At 44.2% G+C, this 18526-nt stretch overlaps 1 protein-coding gene across 3 annotated transcripts in view; it reads right to left on the reverse strand.

Moving 5' to 3' along the window:
* The window catches only part of CAMSAP1 (calmodulin regulated spectrin associated protein 1), an 83053-nt gene that overhangs the window by 3816 nt on the left and 60711 nt on the right, over positions 1-18526 (reverse strand). For all 3 annotated transcript variants that reach the window (XM_040324179.1, XM_040324177.1, XM_040324178.1), the window contains 5 exons: positions 14612-16982; positions 13223-13359; positions 12749-12963; positions 12317-12419; positions 11814-11929 (listed from right to left, as the gene is read on the reverse strand). In XM_040324179.1, the coding sequence (XP_040180113.1) occupies positions 11814-11929; positions 12317-12419; positions 12749-12963; positions 13223-13359; positions 14612-16982 (2942 nt within the window). The remainder of the gene's footprint in view (positions 1-11813; positions 11930-12316; positions 12420-12748; positions 12964-13222; positions 13360-14611; positions 16983-18526) is intronic.

Genomic DNA, 18526 nt, shown 5'->3' on the forward strand with positions numbered 1-18526 from the left:
CCTTGTTATTGGATTATTACACATGTACTACTACCATTTTAAGTTTATCTTTACCCTGTTAGGTCCAAAGCTATTTTACCCCCTCTTTGAATGTAGCTTTGCTATTTATTTAAGCAACTCTTCTTCACTCAAAGGTTCCTGAGGCAGTTCACCACGAAACAGGTTGAGCTGGGAGCAAAAGGGATGGTGGCATCCCCTGTTACAATATTATGTTAAAATGGTCATTTACCCATACTAGCAATAACCATTTCAAAGTGGTGGTTCCTTCCAAATAATGGGGTGCATTTTAAATGTTGTGTATGGTTGATTTTTAACTGATTTTAATATAACATATCACATTTTGTATGTTTTTACAAGTTGGTTGTAGTGCCTAAAAAGTCCATATTTTCTAAAAACTTTGCATTATTTTGTACTCTGGCTAACCTTGTAGAAGGGAGGTCCAATGCTGTAGAGACAATCGGATGACTCTCCGTTTCAGAATGTTGAAGGGTAGTTATAACTCCTGTGGGGACAAGTCCCCATAACCGACAGCGAGTAATGAACTTCACGCCAACCTGTAAGGCGTGCATCTGTCATTACCATGTTCCAAGTCTTGTGAACATTGACTTCCACAATACCTGGGCAGGATTGGAGATTCACTAGGTCAGTGAAATAATTGCCTGATTAGACAGTAGCATTGGGTGATCCAAGCATTGAATTTGCTTGTTCCACGCCTTGGGGGATGTTGAATTGATGGGGTCAGGCATAAAATTGAGCAAAGGGAACCGTCTTGATGAAGGACATAATGGGGTCGAGAATCCCCAAGCAAAAGCAAATTAAGGGGCATTGTTGTGACCCGAGGGTCTGGGAGCTGGACTTTAGGGAGGCGATATTCTGGCCTGGGCTGTGTTCAAGATTAAACCCAGGTATTGCAGATAAGGTGGCTGTAGGGCACACTTTGTAAAAGATTTAAAGGAACTTGATATTTTTTGTATGTTGGCAGACAATGTAATGGCTGAAAACCCCTTCAGCAAGAAATTGTCCAGATAAACCAAGGGCATCCATGCCACAGGTTAGAAGAGCCAGAAGAGGGGCAAGCACTTTTGTCACCACTAAGCAGAGGAGAGCCCGAATGGTAGTGCCACAAACTGCAAGAACTGGTCTCCTAAAGGCAAAACGCAAGTGTTGGGAAAAATGGCATATGGAGATGAATGAGAAGCATCTTGTTTATCTACTGATGCATGAAATTCTCTGTGTTGGCAATGGCAGGTCTTGTAGATTACATCTGGAATTTTGGAACACAAAGAAATCTGGTTAGCTATTCTAAGTCCAGTATTGGATGTATGCCCCCATTTGATTTTGGGACCGTGAATAGGTCTACAAAGAAACCTTCAAATCATTATTTTGAAGGAACTGCTATAACCACTTGTGTCTGAAGGCGGTCTGAAACTGGCAGATTCAAGGGTATAAAAGCAAGTATGGGGTAGGGATAGAAAAGCTAATCTTGTAACAAGTGGTGCACCAAGATGAAAATTTCAGTGCCAAAAACCGAAACAGAGTTTTCGTTAAAATAAATGATTTAAAATTTAAATTAAAGGTGGCTACCGTTTTTGCATTGAAGTCAATAGGACGCAGTTTTGCATTGAAGTCACTAACCACTTAAAGACTAGGCCTTTTCTGGAACTTTTTGTTTAAAGGTTTAACATTTTTATTTTTTGCTAGTAAATTACTTAGAACCCCCAAAAACACATATATATATATATATATTATACACACACACACACACACAGTGCCTTGCGAAAGTATTCGGCCCCCTTGAACTTTGCAACCGTTTGCCACATTTCAGGCTTCAAGCATAAAGATATATAACTGTAATTTTTTTTGAAAAATCAACAAGTGGGACACAATCATGAAGTGGAACGAAATGTATTGGATATTTCAAACTTTTTTAACAAATAAAAAAACTGAAAAATTGGGCGTGCAAAATTATTCAGCCCCTTTACTTTCAGTGCAGCAAACTCTCTCCAGAAGTTCAGTGAAGATCTCTGAATGATCCAATGTTGACCTAAATGACTAATGATGATAAATAGAATCCACCTGTGTGTAATCAAGTCTCCGTATGAATGCACCTGCATTGTGATAGACTCAGAGGTCCGTTTAAAGCGCAGAGAGCATCATGAAGAACAAGTAACACACCAGGCAGGTCCGAGATACTGTTGTGGAGAAGTTTAAAGCCGGATTTGGATACAGAAAGATTTCCCAAGCATTTTTCAGCTTTCGGCGCTGTCACACTTTGAATGACAATTGCGCGATCATGCAACACTGTACCCAAATAACATTTTTATAGTTTTTTCCCCACAAATATTAGCTTTCTTTTGGTGGTATTTGATCATCTCTGCGTTTTTTTTTTTTTGCGCTATTAACAAAAGAAGAGTGACAAGTTTGAAAAAAAAAAAAAAAAACACACAATATTTACTTTTTGCCATAATACATTTTCCAAATTTATTCCTCGGTTTAGGCCGATGTGTATGCTACATATTTTTGGTAAACAAAAAAAATTGCAATAAGTGTATATTGATTAGTTTGCGCAAAAGTTGCAAAAGTTATAGCAAATTATGGCATTTGTTTTACTAGTAAATACATTTTTATCGTGACTGCGATACTGCTGCGGACATATCGGACACTTTTAAAACTATTTTGGGACCATTCACATTTATACAGCGATCAGTGCTATAAAAATGCATTGATTACTGTGTAAATGTGACTGGCAAAGAAAGGATTAACACTAAGGGGCAATCAAGGGGTTAAATGTGTGTCCTAGGGAGTGATTCTGACTGTAGGGGGAGAAGACTCAAAAGGGCAGGAGACCGATCGGTGATTCCACTACTATGAACACACCATCGGTCTCCTATCACTTGACAGGACGTGCCATGTCCTTAGCTGTGTCACTGGCAACCGCGTGTGCCCAATGGACATCACGGCCGCTGGACATGTGCACCTGTACCTGCGCACCCCCTAGAGGCTGAGAAGCCGAGGATGCCCGGCCATAACAAGAGCCCCAGCGGGCGGCAGACCGTTAGTTTAAAAAAAACACAATATTTAACCCAATGTTTTTGTATTATATGAAAGAGGTTATGCCGAGTAAATATCAGATACTCAACATGCCACATGACAGGTCCTCTTTATTGAGAGATCTGGGGTCAAAAATCACCCCAAGTTGCCAATTTACCTCTAAAAGCAAGAGAAAAAAAAATAGGATTTTTGTACTCACAGTAAAATCCCTTTCTCCGAGTTCATGGACAGACACAGCCCTTGACAAAGTGGGTATTAGCCTTTATTCAGGAGTGACTAGGAAAAAACTTATAGAAAGTGTTAAACACATCACACACCACCGCCCAGGAGGCGGTCCCTCTGGGTATAACCCCTCTCTCTGCATCTCGCAAATCAGTTCGTCAAAAATCAGTACAAACATAAAAAGAAGGGGTGGGTGCTGTGTCCGTCCATTAACTCAAAACAAAAACAGAGCTCCTCAACCTGAGGAGTTGCAACTCTAAACAGCCGCCTGCAAAACTTTGCGGCCGAAAGAAGCATCCGAAGAGGCACTCACATCAACCTTGTAGAATTTAGTGAAAGTGTGAACAGATGACCAAGTCGCCGCCTTACACACCTGGAAAACAGACGCTTGATGTCAGAAAGCCCAAGGAGGCACCTATTGTCCTGGTCGAATGCGCCGTGACAGGAAAGGGGGTCGCCCGACCCTTTATGGCATAAGCCTGAATCACTATCTGTCGGATCCACCTCGAGATGGTGGCCAACGAGACCGACGGGCCCTTCTTAGGGCCAGCCACCGAAACAAACAGTGAGTCTGACCTCCAGAACGGAGCAGCAGCGGACAAGTATACTCTCAGAGCTCGGACAACATCCAAGTAATGCAACGCTGCCTCCATAGGAAGCGACTGATGAGGACACAAGGATGGAAGTACAATGTCCTCATTGAGATAGAAGGCCGAAACGACCTTAGAAAGAAAGGAAGGCTGCTGACGCAGTACCACCTTATCCTTGTGGAAGATTAGATAAGGAGCCTTGCATGACAAGGCTGCCAGCTCAGAAACCCGTCTGACGCAACAGCCACCAAAAAGACCACTTTCTGAGAAAGTGTCAACATAGGGATTTCTGTAATGTTTTCAAACGGTGGCTTCTGAAGCACCAAAAGGACAGGGTTCAGGTCCCACGAAGGTAGCGGAGGACGGACTGGAGGGGCCACATGCCAAACCCCCGACACAAACATACTCACTAGAGAGTGAGCCGCCAGGGGTCATTGAAAAAAGACAGTCAGGGCAGAAATCTGCCCCTTAATCATACTTAAGGCAAGCTTTTGGTCCATCCACCCCCTGCAAGAACAGCAGGACTCTGGAAACCGAATAAGTATGCGGATTCCACCTCATTTCCTCACAAATGGATATGTAGGCCTTCCAAGTGCGATGGTAAATCTTCCTAGAGGACATCTTCCGAGCCCTCCTCATGGTAGAAATCACTGAATCCGACAGGCCCCAGTCTCTTAGTACCTGGCTTTCAATGGCCATGCCGTTAAAGCCAGCAACTGTAAAGCAGGATGAAGTATGGGACCTTGCGACTCTCATCGGTCCTCTCTCATCGGTAGACGCCAAGGGACATCTGCTACTAGACGCACTAGGTCGGCGTACCAAGGATGCCGAGGCCAATCCAGGGCAATTAGAATCATTGGAATCCCCTCTGCGAAGCAGATGAGGAAGGAGCCTTTAGGGGAGGGAAGGCAAAGATTAGCCGGTACTGACTCCACGGTGCCACCAACGCATCTGTTGCGTCTGCCCATGGGTCTCTTGACCTGGCCACAAACCTCAATACCTTCCGATTAAGTCCAGACACCAGGAGATCTACGTCTGGCGTGCCCCATCTTTGGCAATAGAGCTAAAACACATCCGGGTGCAGAGACTATTCTCCTTGGTCCAGCATCTGGCGACTCAGGTAGTCCGCCTGCCAGTTTTCCACGCCCGGAATGTATACGGCCGACAAGGCCGGTACGCTCCTTTCTGCCTACCTTAGGATGTGAGCAACCTCCGATGCTGCAGCCGAGCTTCTTGTTCCTCCTTGATGGTTGACATACACCTACCAGAGCCTTTTCGCGTGCTGACCCGGATCCGGATTCATCCTCACTGTCCAGCCGATCTTGGTCCACCTCCTCAGACATGTCAGAGCCAGGGTCATGAGCCGTAAGCTGGCCCTGGCTCCGCATCTGAGTTGTCCCCAGAAGATGGAGGGGGCTCATTTTACCCCCCGTTTTCCCACGCACCACTTCCACCTTGGCAACAAAAGCATCTAGGATTGTCGACATAGCGTCCAAAACATCGGGTGCAGGGGCGTCAATTGCTAGCTCAGGTGTTTCAGGGAAAAAAGGCATCTGCTTCTGACACCATGCTTACCCACACGCCTGAAACCTACAGAGACTCCAAGGCAAGGTACAACAACCCACCCTCCTAGCTGCGAGAGACGAGGGGGTTTCCCCCCAGAGGACTCGCCACCCTTGAACAGTATAGTACGGCTGCCGTCCGCTTCCTATTTGAGCTGCTTCCTTGTCCGCTGTCTGTGTCAGTCTGACCACTCTGCAGAGTGTGTCTGCAAGCTTGTGCTGTTTAAATGATGTGAAAACATGTTTTTCATCAAGGCAAAAAAACGACAAAGGAAGATTACTACAACGAGGATACTCCCCAAAAAGCCTAAAAAAAAGCCTTTAAGACCCCATTCACACCTGAGCGACAGCCGCGTTCGGCGGTAGCGGCGTATTTTGCCTCGGGTGTGAAACTTTCAATTTTTTTTTCAAAAGTCTTCCCATTGCTGTCAATGAGAAAACGCCACTGTCGCCTGAAAAAAAGGGTCTGGGACTTTTTTTCAGGCGACAGGCGTTCGGCGTCTATGAGATGTGAACCATCTCCATAGACAGCAATGGGAATTCTCCCCTCTAGCGGCAGAAGCATCCGGCGTCGGGTGTTTTGTCGCTCAGGTGTGAATGCAGCCTAAGGTGGTTAGGGAGAAAACTAGATTAAATCTACTCTTCGAAGGCCCGAAAAAGTCTAGATCCTGTACAAACATACACACAGACAAGGATTATCACTACATTCAATAGACAACACAAAGCCTTTAGAACAATTGTAGAGAAACATTGGCATATACCGAGGATCGATCCGGTGCCAAGTCAATGATCCCCTTATTATCTACAAACACGCACAATCACTAAAAGACAGGCTGGTCACTAGTGAATACATAGGGGCATTTAGAGGTGAGACTGGGGGACCTTTAAATGTGGAGCATGCCCTCAGTGTCACATTATCAACGTAGATAAAGACATCTTACTACCCAATGGACTAAAGTACAGAGCAACCCACTTTGCGAATTGTTGCACTTTTGGGGTAGTGTACTTGTTAACGTGTCTCTGTGGATGCTTCTATGTGGGTAAAACGAAGCTGGAAATACATTAACGAGTCAGCAGGCATGTTCACAGTATGTGGACCTGTAACCCAGACCTCCCTTTAGGTCGACACGCTAGGGATGTACACCAGGGCAATTTTACAAGCATCAAATTCTTGGTGCTGGACAGGTTACACCCTAACACCAAGGGGGGTGACTGGGATAAAACCCTACTTCAAAAAGGGAGACGAGGTGGATAGTGGCCTTACGAGCCACCTCACCGCCAGGCTTGAATAGTGTTATCAGCTATCGGCCCTTCCTGGATGGCGTATGGGAAGGTGAGGGTTAAAAAATGTTTAAGTAATATACCCACCCTTCCGTAAATGACAATACTTACTCGTTTTACTTTCCGTTATTCAGTTTCCTTTCTAACTTTTATTATTTTCACTTTTAGTTTACATTTTATTATCTTCTGTGTCACATACCATTATTCCTCTCCTCATGCCCACATACACCCCAATAGTCCCGTGTAGCAATTGGACTACACTGGGACTATAGGCAAGAATGGACAGGGATTGGATTTACCCTTGAGACCATTGTAGTTATATATGCGTGTCTGTGCATTTCTCTCTAACATTTAAGTATGCTGGGACTGAATATCATTGAATTCCCACAGGGTCTCGTATAGGACTTAAATTGATCTATATGAAGCATGGCATTGATTGAGCCTGATGGACATGCAAGTCTATACCATGAGGTATCTCTATATTTTGTATATCTCTGAGTGTTATAATTGTGTCTGACCACTAGATGGGAGCATCTGAATGGAGTTCCATCTGCCTGACTCATGGTGTGAGCAGAGGTGCCCTGGCTTCATGTGTTGCTGTAGCCTAGTGACGCGGAATGGGGCGGAGATTATATGCCTCATCCACGCCAGATATTGGTCCTTTACTCTCCGATGGGGCGCGCGTGGGGGACCATGGCGCATGCATGAGGCAGCGGCCCGCGCTCGTGCACGGTGGTATGACGCGGGCGTTCTGCGCCATTATTGAAATAGACCCCAGGCAATAGGGAAGACTAGGCACCACACAGGAGGGAAAACGCAAGTCATTTGGACAAGTCTGTATATGGAGGTAAGTACCCTTGCCCTGGGGCTTGTTGTAACTGATCTACATGTGCTATGGGCCAAACTAAGCTATCCTTTGTCTCAATTACAGACACAGGGGGGCTTAATATTAGTGCAGCAGCTATTAAAAGGATTCTTCTTTGAGCCATCCACTAGTTGGAATTACTTTATTTAAAGTCCAAACAGTGCTGTATGTTCATCTGCTGAGCCTATATTGGTAACTATATACTTTGATTATGTTCATTTTGCCTGATCTTCTACCTCTGTTCACACTGGGTGCTAGTTAGCGGAACTGGTGGCCATCATCCTCACATTCTCACCATGCATAGGGGGTTAGTGGTTCTCCCCCCTGGTGGTCTGATATACTGCCTTGGTTTCTTTCAGCCTCTCTCTCTCTCCGGTTTCCTTTTTTCTTCTTTTTCTCCTCTTTTGTGGTTCTTTCATTTTCTTTTTTCCCTCTTCTTTTCTATTAGAAAAAATGCTATTTGTCCAAGGCAGTCAGACATCGATTTCTTATTACCTCCTGCCTATTTTTGTTACTAGTTCCATATTCCGCTACTGAGGTCTGGACACCACTGCTCACGTTTATCATATACCTTGTTTACAGTTTCCTATGATGTATCTTTTTATCATGTTATGGACTTCGAAAGAACCGTGACTACATTGCTCCCTATATGTGACCCCGGATGACGGCTAAACACCAGAAACGCATCGGGTACTAGGGAACAACCATTACAGGAGAGTCTTGGTGTCACTGTTATATATGTACTGTTTTGTATTGTCACACATATGCACACCTTGCTTTTGTTGCATGTTTTTTATATAAAGTTGTAACCATGTTCATTTTGTAACATTAAAAACCTTTTTATACATATCAGTGTCTGGCTTACAAAATCCCACCCCAGAGGGAACAACGTTCTTATCCTTTAAATGATGTGAAACGGCATGGACCACGAGAAAATGGGCGCAGAGCGTCAGATAGAGGCCAAACAACGCTGCGGGCCACAAGAACATGGCCGCCGAGCGGCAGGTAGAGGCAAAAACAGCGTGGACCAGAGCACAGCTTGGACCACAGGCAAAATGGTCACCGAGCTGCCGATAGAGGCCAAACAAGGCACATACCACAAAAAAATGGCTTCCGAGCAGCAGATTGAGGCCAAACCCAGCGTGAACTACAGGGAAATGGCCGCCGACAGCATGGAGGGGAACACACAGGTAAGCAAACTTTTTATGGCAGCTCATAGCATTTTTAAGTGGACATACATCGCAGTTCCCTCACAGGTGAAGCCGCCCCAGCAGCCAGCCTAGCTCAGAGAGCCCAGGGAGGAAAGGATGGATGGGATCCCCTACTCGACCTCCCGGGACTGTCCAGCTATGTCCTCCTGCCAAAGCAGGGGATTACTACTTACCCTTCCTGCGTGGATTATGCTGGAAGCATTTCAGACAGACCAACTTCCACATGGTTACGGAGGCGACTGTCGGCCCGGCAGTTGTGACTTGGCCCTGTAGACCGGTCATATGTGTGCCCTGAAGCGTGTAACTCACCGGCCACCCGTAGAGCGACGGGCATGTTGTGGACGACCCAGCGCATAGCTATGGTCGGCACGCGCTCGTTGGCCGAAACTGGGGAGACTACAAGGATCTGGGATCCAGCCTGTCACCCAGTCAGCGGATGATCGTAGATCACAGGAACCCAAAAAAAAAAAATTCAATTTGGAAAAGATCTCCAGGCCTATGGGCCCGCAGGGAGCCATGTCTTCTCCTTAGCTAGGCAGAAAAAAAAAAGATCTGCGAGATGCGGTCCTGTATGGTGTGTGATGTGTTTAACACTTTCTATAAGTTTCTGCCTAGTCACTCCTGAATGAAGGCTAATACCCACTTTGTCAAGGTTAAGGCTGTGTCCATCCATGAACGAAAGAGAAAAAAAAATGTTTAAACTTTTGCACAAAAAAAAAAAAAAAAAAATAGATTATTGCCCGGGAACCCGGAAGTTATATCAGATGTTGCTCCGGTACTCCAAGGGCATAGAGACGAGTGGCAGGCATCTGGGCCTCACTTGTCTTCATGCCCAGCTAATGGCCACATTAGATTACTCCGGGGCTTCACCGATCTGTTAGGTAAGCCTGGGTACGACTGAGAAGCACCCCCCCTGCCGCTTCTAAAAGCGATCCCGCAGTGGATCCACCAGCCAGACCACTTTTATCCTTTAGAGCGGGGATATGCAATTAGCGGACCTCCAGCTGTTGCAGAACTACAATTCCCATGAGGCATAGCAAGACTCTGACAGCCACAAGCATTAAACCAGAGTCAGAGGCATGGTGGGACTTGTAGTTTTGCAACAGCTGGAGGTCCGCTAATTGCATATCCCTGCTTTAGAGAATCATCCATAGTTGCTGCCATAACACCGGTATTTAATGTCAAAGTATTGAAGTCAATAGGACGCAGCATGCCATTATCGATGCCGTTTTTTTCTTTCTTTTTTTTTTTAAACCACTTAAGACCCGGACCAAATGCAGCTAAAGGACCCGGCCAGGTTTTGCAATTCGGCACTGCGTCGCTTTAACAGACAATTGCGCGGTCGTGGCTCCCAAACAAAATTGGCGTCCTTTTTTCCCCACAAATAGAGCTTTCTTTTGATGGTATTTGATCACCTCTGCGGTTTTTATTTTTTGCGCTATAAACAAAAATAGAGCGACAATTTTGAAAAAAAATCAATATTTTTTACTTTTTGCTATAATAAATATCCCCCAAAAAGATATAAAAAAAATGTTTTTCCTCAGTTTAGGCCGATACGTATTCTTCTACCTATTTTTGGCAAAAAAAAAAAAAAAAAATCGCAATAAGCGTTTATCGGTTGGTTTGCGCAAAATGTATAGCGTTTACAAAATAGGGGATAGTTTTATCGCATTTTTATAAAAAACATTTTTTTACTACTAATGGCGGTGATCAGCGATTTTTTTTGTGACTGTGACATTATGGCGGACACTTCGGACAATTTTGACACATTTTTGGGACCATTGTCATTTTCACAGCAAAAAATGCATTTAACATGCATTGTTTGCCCCGAAAATGACAGTTGCAGTTTGGGAGTTAACCACAGGGGGCACGGCTCTCTGTTATTCAGCTCCGGGGACCTATCGCGGGACTCCAGCGGCGACCGGGTCCCGGAGCTTCGGACCGGGGCGCGCACCCGCGACCCCACGGCTGGGCTTAAAGAGCCACGTACATGTACATGGATGTGCCCAGCCGTGCCATTCTGCCGACGTATATCGGCGTGAAGGGGTCCTTAAGTGGTTAAGAAGGCAAATTGTATTGCCTTTAGTTAAGCTTTAAGATATAGGAAGGTGATTGAACATTGGCCAGAACTTTGCTAGGGCGCATCATACTGCACGCTCATAAAACCCCAACCACTCTCTGAAACTTCATAAGTAACCATGGGACGTTCCCAAGCAATAAACTATAGCGTGAGCAACAACATGGCAAAGGGGAACTTACAAACCACCTTTTTTACCCAACAAAGACAAGATTTACTTGCCAGTATCCAATCACTTGCAGATAGCCTGCATAAAACTCATGGTCTATGACTACAAGTCCTGTGAGCTAGGAAGTCTGTACTTTTGGTTGGTGACATCATTCCTCTTATTAAGCTATCAACAGCAAGGCACCATCCAAAGCTCCAACTTTCTAGATGGAATTAGTACTTGAACAGTGTGTGCTCCAATCCACTACAAAACAGAGTAGGCAGCTTTAGGTGACGGCTGTACAACCCAAATGCCACTAAAACACTAGATCATTACAGGTACACGTCAAAGTGAAACACTAAAAAGAGTACCTGTCACCACCTATTACTGTAACAAGGGATGTTTACATTCCTTGTGACAGCAATAAACGAAAGAAAACAAACACACAATTGTATATTATAAAAATAAATGAGAATTTTTTTTAAAGCGCCCTCCTCCCCGCAATCTCGCACGGGCTACCTTAATTTTTTCTTTTTTTAATTCATGAAAGGGTTTTTTGCAAAAAAGTTGCATTTAGAACACCACTGCACAAATACAGTGTGACAAAATATTGCAACAATCGCCATTTTATTCTCAAAATTCTCTGCTAAAAAAATATATATATGTTTGGGGGTTCTAAAAAATTTTTTTTAGCAAAAAATACAGATTTTAACTTGTAAACACCAAATGTCAGAAATAGGCTTAGGAATGAAAGGGTTAAACAGTCAGACAGCACAACAGAGTCATGAGAAGAGAGAATAGCATACCTGAATATTCCGCCACTGATGCTATAGATGATGCGGTGGATGCATTCTCCCAATCTCGTTCTGCGGTTCTGCTCTGGTGTCTGCTTCCCAATGACAAGGTTTCAACAGAATCCACTCTAAATGAAGGAAAAATAAATACACGTGACTGCAAAACTACCAAATGGAATACACATTCACTTACTCATCTTCCTTGATGACTAAATACAAGAAATGCTCTAAATTTTTAGAGGTGCTTGAATATCCTGAACTGCAAGGAGGCAACAAGCATTACTGGTTGTCGCAGTGTTCCTTATAATCTATTCTAGACAGATCAACCTGATCACTCAGCTCCACCATATAGCACAGAAACTGGTCACTGTCAAAGTCGTAACAGCGATGGAACAATTTGTGCAAGGATGAGCAGATTTTTCTTCTTCTTCCAACAATGTTGTCCGTTTCAACCCGTGCCCTTTCAAACAGGTGATTGCACCCTTATACAAGTATAAATTTATAGTGAAAAGTACCTGTGTGACGGTGTTCCGCCAGAGTGGACACTTTCTGCCTCTGTAGTTGCTCCAGATGCCAATGACAGACTAGACCCCGACTGCGCACTGCTCAAGTTGTCAGCTATAGAAAAACAAGGAGGGGGATAGAAGCAATATTTGAAATGCCGTTCTCAAATTTTTGTTTTAACTGACATTTTAGTGCATGGAGCATATACAGTACAATGCATAAAATAAGAAAAAAAAAAACCTAGTCCACAATTAATCTTACAATCCATTAGGGAGAGATACAGACACTGGATAGGTTCCAATTTTTGGAATACAAGGGGGATGATGCAGAAGAGGAGCAATGAGAGCACTTAGAACTTATTCTGTTAACAGGGAAGACGACAAAGTGCTGCAATAAGGAACCAAAAGCTGACTGAACTAAAATGCCATCTACAACACACTTACGTGTAGAGGAATATTTGGTTCCTGAGTCGCTGTATGATTCTTCTCGATGGACAGATTTTGGACGAGACTTTTTGGGTTTGGGTTTGGTTTTAGGCCGTCCTAGCCCTTGCTCCTCCAATATTTGTTGTTGTTTCCGTCGTAGATACTCCTGTTTGATGAGTTCCCTTCTGGCCTTCTCCTCATCCTTTCGTATCCGATCTTCCTCAGCTTTTCGCCTTTAAATGTAAAGAAACCATGGATCATAAAATGTAGAGCACCTTTTGCTGGATTGTTAGGGAACAGTAGAGAGACATTCTGCAACCAAGCTGAACAGTTTTTGTTTTATCAGCTCTGCTCTTTGCACTGCCCAATAGATAAGCTCACAAAGTTGCTTAACATAATAAACCAAACTAAGTTCCCAAGCTGTACTGAGATCCTCAGTGGTGGGACAATTCATATATTCGTTACATTTGTGATTGCTCTATGCATATTTACCGGGCTTCATCTCTTTTTAGTTCAACTTCGGCCTCCAGCTGCAGTTTCCTGAGACGAGCCTCTTCTGCCTTCCTCTGTTGCTTCAACAGAAATGCAGCTCGCCTCTTGGCCAGCTCATCCTCTGCTTTCTGGTCATCCTGGAAGTGATAAGACAAACCATGGAAGTCAGTTTTAAAATGGAGACTTTAATTCATTACCATATTTTTAAAAGCTCCGACATATTTCACAATGTGGTACACAAACACTGAATCACTCACATCAGCGAATACAGGAACATACACTATCTTTTAAACATTAAAATATTCTACAGCTGACTACAAACACTGAAGCACTCACATTAGTATCTACCTCAGCAAAGCTCATCACCTGTCCCTACCACAGTTGCACACAAAGCTGTGGCATTTTGTATAAGCCTTTTGCCAACACAACAGATTTGAAGAAAGACACAGTTGCCAGAAACCACTAAAGCCTCCAACAGTTTTTTTTTTCCCCCATTGAGCCAGCTGGGTTAAAAAAAAAAGAAAAAAGGATCCTGTACTAACTATACGATGTTAGCAGAACGATTTCCCCCACTGAGCTATTGTGAAATTATGAAATACAGTGGTACCTTGCATTACAGCATAATTTGTTCCAGAAGAATGCTTGTAATCCAAAGCACTCCCATAGGAGTCAATGGAAACTCAGATAATTAGTTCCACAGTGACTGCCATCGTATGCAGTATCGCATGTGGCCAGAGGTGTGGGGGGGGGGCTGCCAGAAACACTGGGAGACCGCTCGGATGTGCTCGGGAACGGAGAGTTTCCAAGCAGCTCCGAGTGTCACCAGCGCGCCCTCGCACCTCTGACCAATGAGGTACTGCACACCCCATTTGCTTGAATCCTGCTTGTTTTGCGAGACAACGCTCGCAAACAGAGTCAGGATTTAAACAAAAATAGCCGCTCGTATTGCGGAACGCTCGTAAACTTGCAATATGAGGTATTACTGTACTTGCCTAAGAACAATGCCCCGCACTCTGCTCCCACAGCCAACATCATTCACCGGAGTTACTTCCAGGTTCGCAAGCTCTGGTACTGCGATGACTTCACTCCCGCACATGCACGCGGATGCCGCCAGCCACGGCACAGGTACTAAAGAAACGGCACGAGCAGGCTGTTTCTTCAGTGTGCATACGCCGATGATGTCGGCAGCAGCGCATATAGTGAATATCTCCGAAACTCCAAGTTTGGGAGATATTTATAGTACCTACAGGTAAAGCCTTATTCTAGGCTTACCTGTAGGTACAAGTGATGCAACAGTTTAAAACCACTTTAAAGATGTACTTTTTTGGTCTGTCTGGAGAAAACTAGGTCAGTTGTGACTTCATGCAAACAATAAAAAACATGACTCACTTTGAAGAAAAATCCAACTCCAGATTTCTGATCTTCGCCAATAGCATCTGTTGAGTTCTCTGGATTATCTGTCCCTACCTCTTCATCAGGATCTATAAGCTCAGAAAGATCAACCTCTATCAGACTAGACTTGTTCTTGAGCCGCTCATCCACAGGAACGTTCTCTTTGCCAGAACTTTCTGAGGAGCCCACACAAGCCGCTCGTGAACTGTTGACAACATCCTTATATGCCTGGTCTGATAGAATATTGGCATCTTTGGAGGTGGAGAGAACAAATGTCCTCTGGTTGTTTTCCTCATGTAGTCGGAAGGCACCTGTAGGATTATCGGGGTGCCCTTCGCTTTGTTCTGCACTTTTATCCGATACATCGCCTGTAGGATTGATGGGAGATTTTAGAGCTGGAACTGATTTTAAATGAGGCAACGTCTCTATACTTTGTGTTGGGGTTATAACACGGGAAGAGTTGTGCATTTTTTCTTTAAACATTTTATGTTCAGAGGCCCGAGAAGAGCGTGGGTTTCGACCCTGACCAAACCGATTTTTACGAGATCCTGTACCAGTTCCTGGTGGAGATAGAGGCTCTACAAAGTGAACAGGTGGGTTTAATTTGAGGTCCTGGCTATTCGTCTTGAGGGCTGGGAGCACAGACGCTGGGGCTTTCATGAGCAGTTCTTGTTGTTGAGATATTTTTAGTATTGCCTGCTGTAGGGTGCTTATGGTCTCGTTCAACTTTTCAATGGAGAGGTTACACTCCGTCACATCGACCTCAGAATCGGCATCATCGGGACTGGCATCGGCTACCACATTACACACTTCAACTTCATCCAAATCAAGCTCTTTCAGCTTCTGTTCTAAAACTTCTTGAACCTTTGGCTGCTTAGAAACTTCACTTGGGAGGTCCGCTTTTTCAAGAACTTGTTCAGCTTTAGAGGTGATAGTCACCATATCTGCCTCAGTTTGCTTGGTGAAGTCCTTCAGTGGATGTTCTATCCTCAACGGATGAGAGGACCCTTCATGCTTGCTCTTTTTCACAACATTCAAGAATGCTGCCTTCCCCAATTTTAACCGCTGACGTGCTGACAAAGACTCCATCTTTTTCTTCTGAGCTTCGATGGCTCGCCTCTTCTCCTCCAGTTGCATGTGAAGTTGTACAAGTTCAGAAGCCAAGACATTAGTGTGGTCTTTGTTTTGTCCACCAGGACTCTGCTCCCTGCGCTGCTTCCAGGTGGTCAGTGGGGGAAGACAGCATTCAGAACCATCAGGGGTGGTTTTCTGTGAACTGCTCGTACTAGATTTTGTTTCATAACTATTAAGTCTTTGAAACTTTCTCTCTGCAAAACTAGTCATTCGCACGCTCCCACTAGCCAAAGAGACACTGCTGACCTGGGAAATGGTGCTTAAACAGGGACTTGAGCGTCCACTGGCATCATCTTTGTCATCATTTTCCTTTACTTTCATGTCTTCCTGCAGCTTAGCCGACTCTTCTTCACCAATGTATTTGCATACCGGATGAGGAGTAACAAGTTCTTGATCACACTCCTCTTCTAGATCCAGATTGTCTGAGTCAGAGTCTTGCCTTGATAACGTCCATGTGCTTTCTGGATCTTTGACTATATCTAGTGAGAGTTGTGCCAGCTTTTCTTCATCACCCATGTCCGACTTAGAATCATGAAGAAAAAATCCACTACTAGGCTCAACCGATGGATCGATGCTACTGGTGGCAAGAGGTCGAAAAGGGCCAGTACCACTTTCTATTGATGCCTGTAAAGGTTCAATCCTAGGACTTTCTGTGGTAGGGAGTTCTGAACTACAGACAGGGGTATAAGTTCTATTCAAATTATGTGCAGTGTGATTAGTAGTGATTTTCTTTCGGGGGAAAGACTGAGTAGTGCCTTCATTTTCACGCCTATGAACAAATCCCTTTGGCTTGCTTTCACCGTATTCTTCCCTTTTATGGACCATTTGTTTTTCTTTTGCCTTTTTAAGGACTGCGGGCATTAGAGGTTCTAAGAAGAAGCCACCCATGTTTTCTTCATCGGGTTGTGGCCTCCTTGGAGACCTTGCTGTTGCCTGCTGGCTTGAGGCACGGGAAGAGATGCTCTGCAATTCAAGGTCTCCATGATTGGATGAGTCACCTGATCTAATATATGCAACAAGTTCTTCCTCCTCATCCTCTATATCCACATGTCCTAAAAGACTCCTTGAACTGAACGGTGCAGATGAATTAGGCAGCTGGTGTTTAGGAGTGGCATTTATGATGTTTGAAGCCAGGCTGTCCTTGCTGATAGATCGAGCAAGGCTAATACTGTCTCCAGAAGTCACATCAACATCATCAGCACAGTGAAGAGCAAATGGTGGCTGTGAGAGGGGCCTGCGAACAAAAAAAATAATTAATACTGATCAAGCTCAAATTCTTGTTATGTGCCTGAAATTCAAAGGATAATTTTTAATATACTCATTAAAGGGTCAATGTACACAATACAGTTATCATGGGTATAAGACAGATACTACTGGGTTTAGTTATCCACAGGCTTCTCTTAAGAAATCCATCTGAGGGAATTTTCTTGTAGGAGATCTTGGGCATTTAATTAATCTAACATGAAGAACAGGCAACCTTGCAATGTGCTCAGAAGGTGGGTAGAAAATTAAAATGCCTGCATAAGCTTATTAAAATTAATCGAGCTGGAATGATTTTTAAAGTTATGGCATATGTAGAGAAGTTTTGAGTGGAGTAAAGCTTTAAAGGATAAGTTCACCTTTGGGAACATGTTTCATGTAATTTAAAAAACTATTAGGCACCTGAACGATCACAGCATACAGGGATATACAATGCAATACCAACATAAAATCGCACACATAGGTTGGGTTTGATGGACTTGTGTCTTTTTCAACCTTGCCTACTATGCAACATGCTTCACCCAATTTTAGAGGGGGAACATGCAACATGTGCCTGCTCCTGTAGCCTCTCCCTTATCCCCCTGTCACAATTTGAAAAGAATTGTCCCACAGGGCTTTGTCGTTCATTCAGAGTTCTGTGAATGAATGAACTACGAGTACCAAACAGCCTTTGCGGCTGATGGCTTGTAGATCTCCATGAACTACCAGGGCGCTGGCAAGCACTCTAGTGATTCATTGATTTTACCTGTCATTCAGTAACTGCCTGCTCATACCTCTACACAGAAAGTCTGAAGTAGCCTGAGATTAGACCAGTGATCTGCGGATCATGGGTGCAATACTTTACAGGCTCCTAACAAAAAAATAATAAATGCAAACTTTTTACCTGCAAAAAAATGTGCATTTATTATATTTTTAGAAAGGTGAATAGGATTTTTAAAACGGCTTACCTGTACATCACGGGACACAGAGCTACATAGTAATTACTATGTGGGTTATAGGCCTACCTTTAGGTGATGGATGCTGGGAAACCCAAGACAGGAAGTCCCCTCCCCTATATAACCCCTCCCATACATGTTTTTGTAGCAAAGCAAAAAGTATCCCTAGAAGAGGGGCGGGAGCTCTGTGTCCCGTGATGTACTCGAAGAAAAGGATTTTACAGGTAAGCAGTTATAAAAATCCTATTTTCTTTTTCGTACAACACGGGAAACAGAGCTGCATAGTAATTACTATGTGGGATGTCCCAAAGCAATGCCTTTCTCGGGAGGGAGACACCTCCCGCCAAGTTCCCGAGTACTGCAGGAGCCTTCCCCCCACTCAATAGAGCGGGGGCACCCCTTCATAAGGAGCCCTTGGGACTCTGCTTAGTAGCTTTCCATCCCCAGGGCTTTTTATGTTCCTGGGACTAACCTTGGGGTTCCCCTCTTGACCCTGACAGCGGAGGCCGTCGTGACTGTCTAGAGGCGGACGTTCCTGGAGTTGGAGAGGAAGACCGTTTAAAAGGACGCCTACTCCTTTTTT

Source organism: Rana temporaria, chromosome 9 (genome assembly GCF_905171775.1).
Source record: "Rana temporaria chromosome 9, aRanTem1.1, whole genome shotgun sequence".
Lineage (NCBI taxonomy): Eukaryota > Metazoa > Chordata > Amphibia > Anura > Ranidae > Rana > Rana temporaria.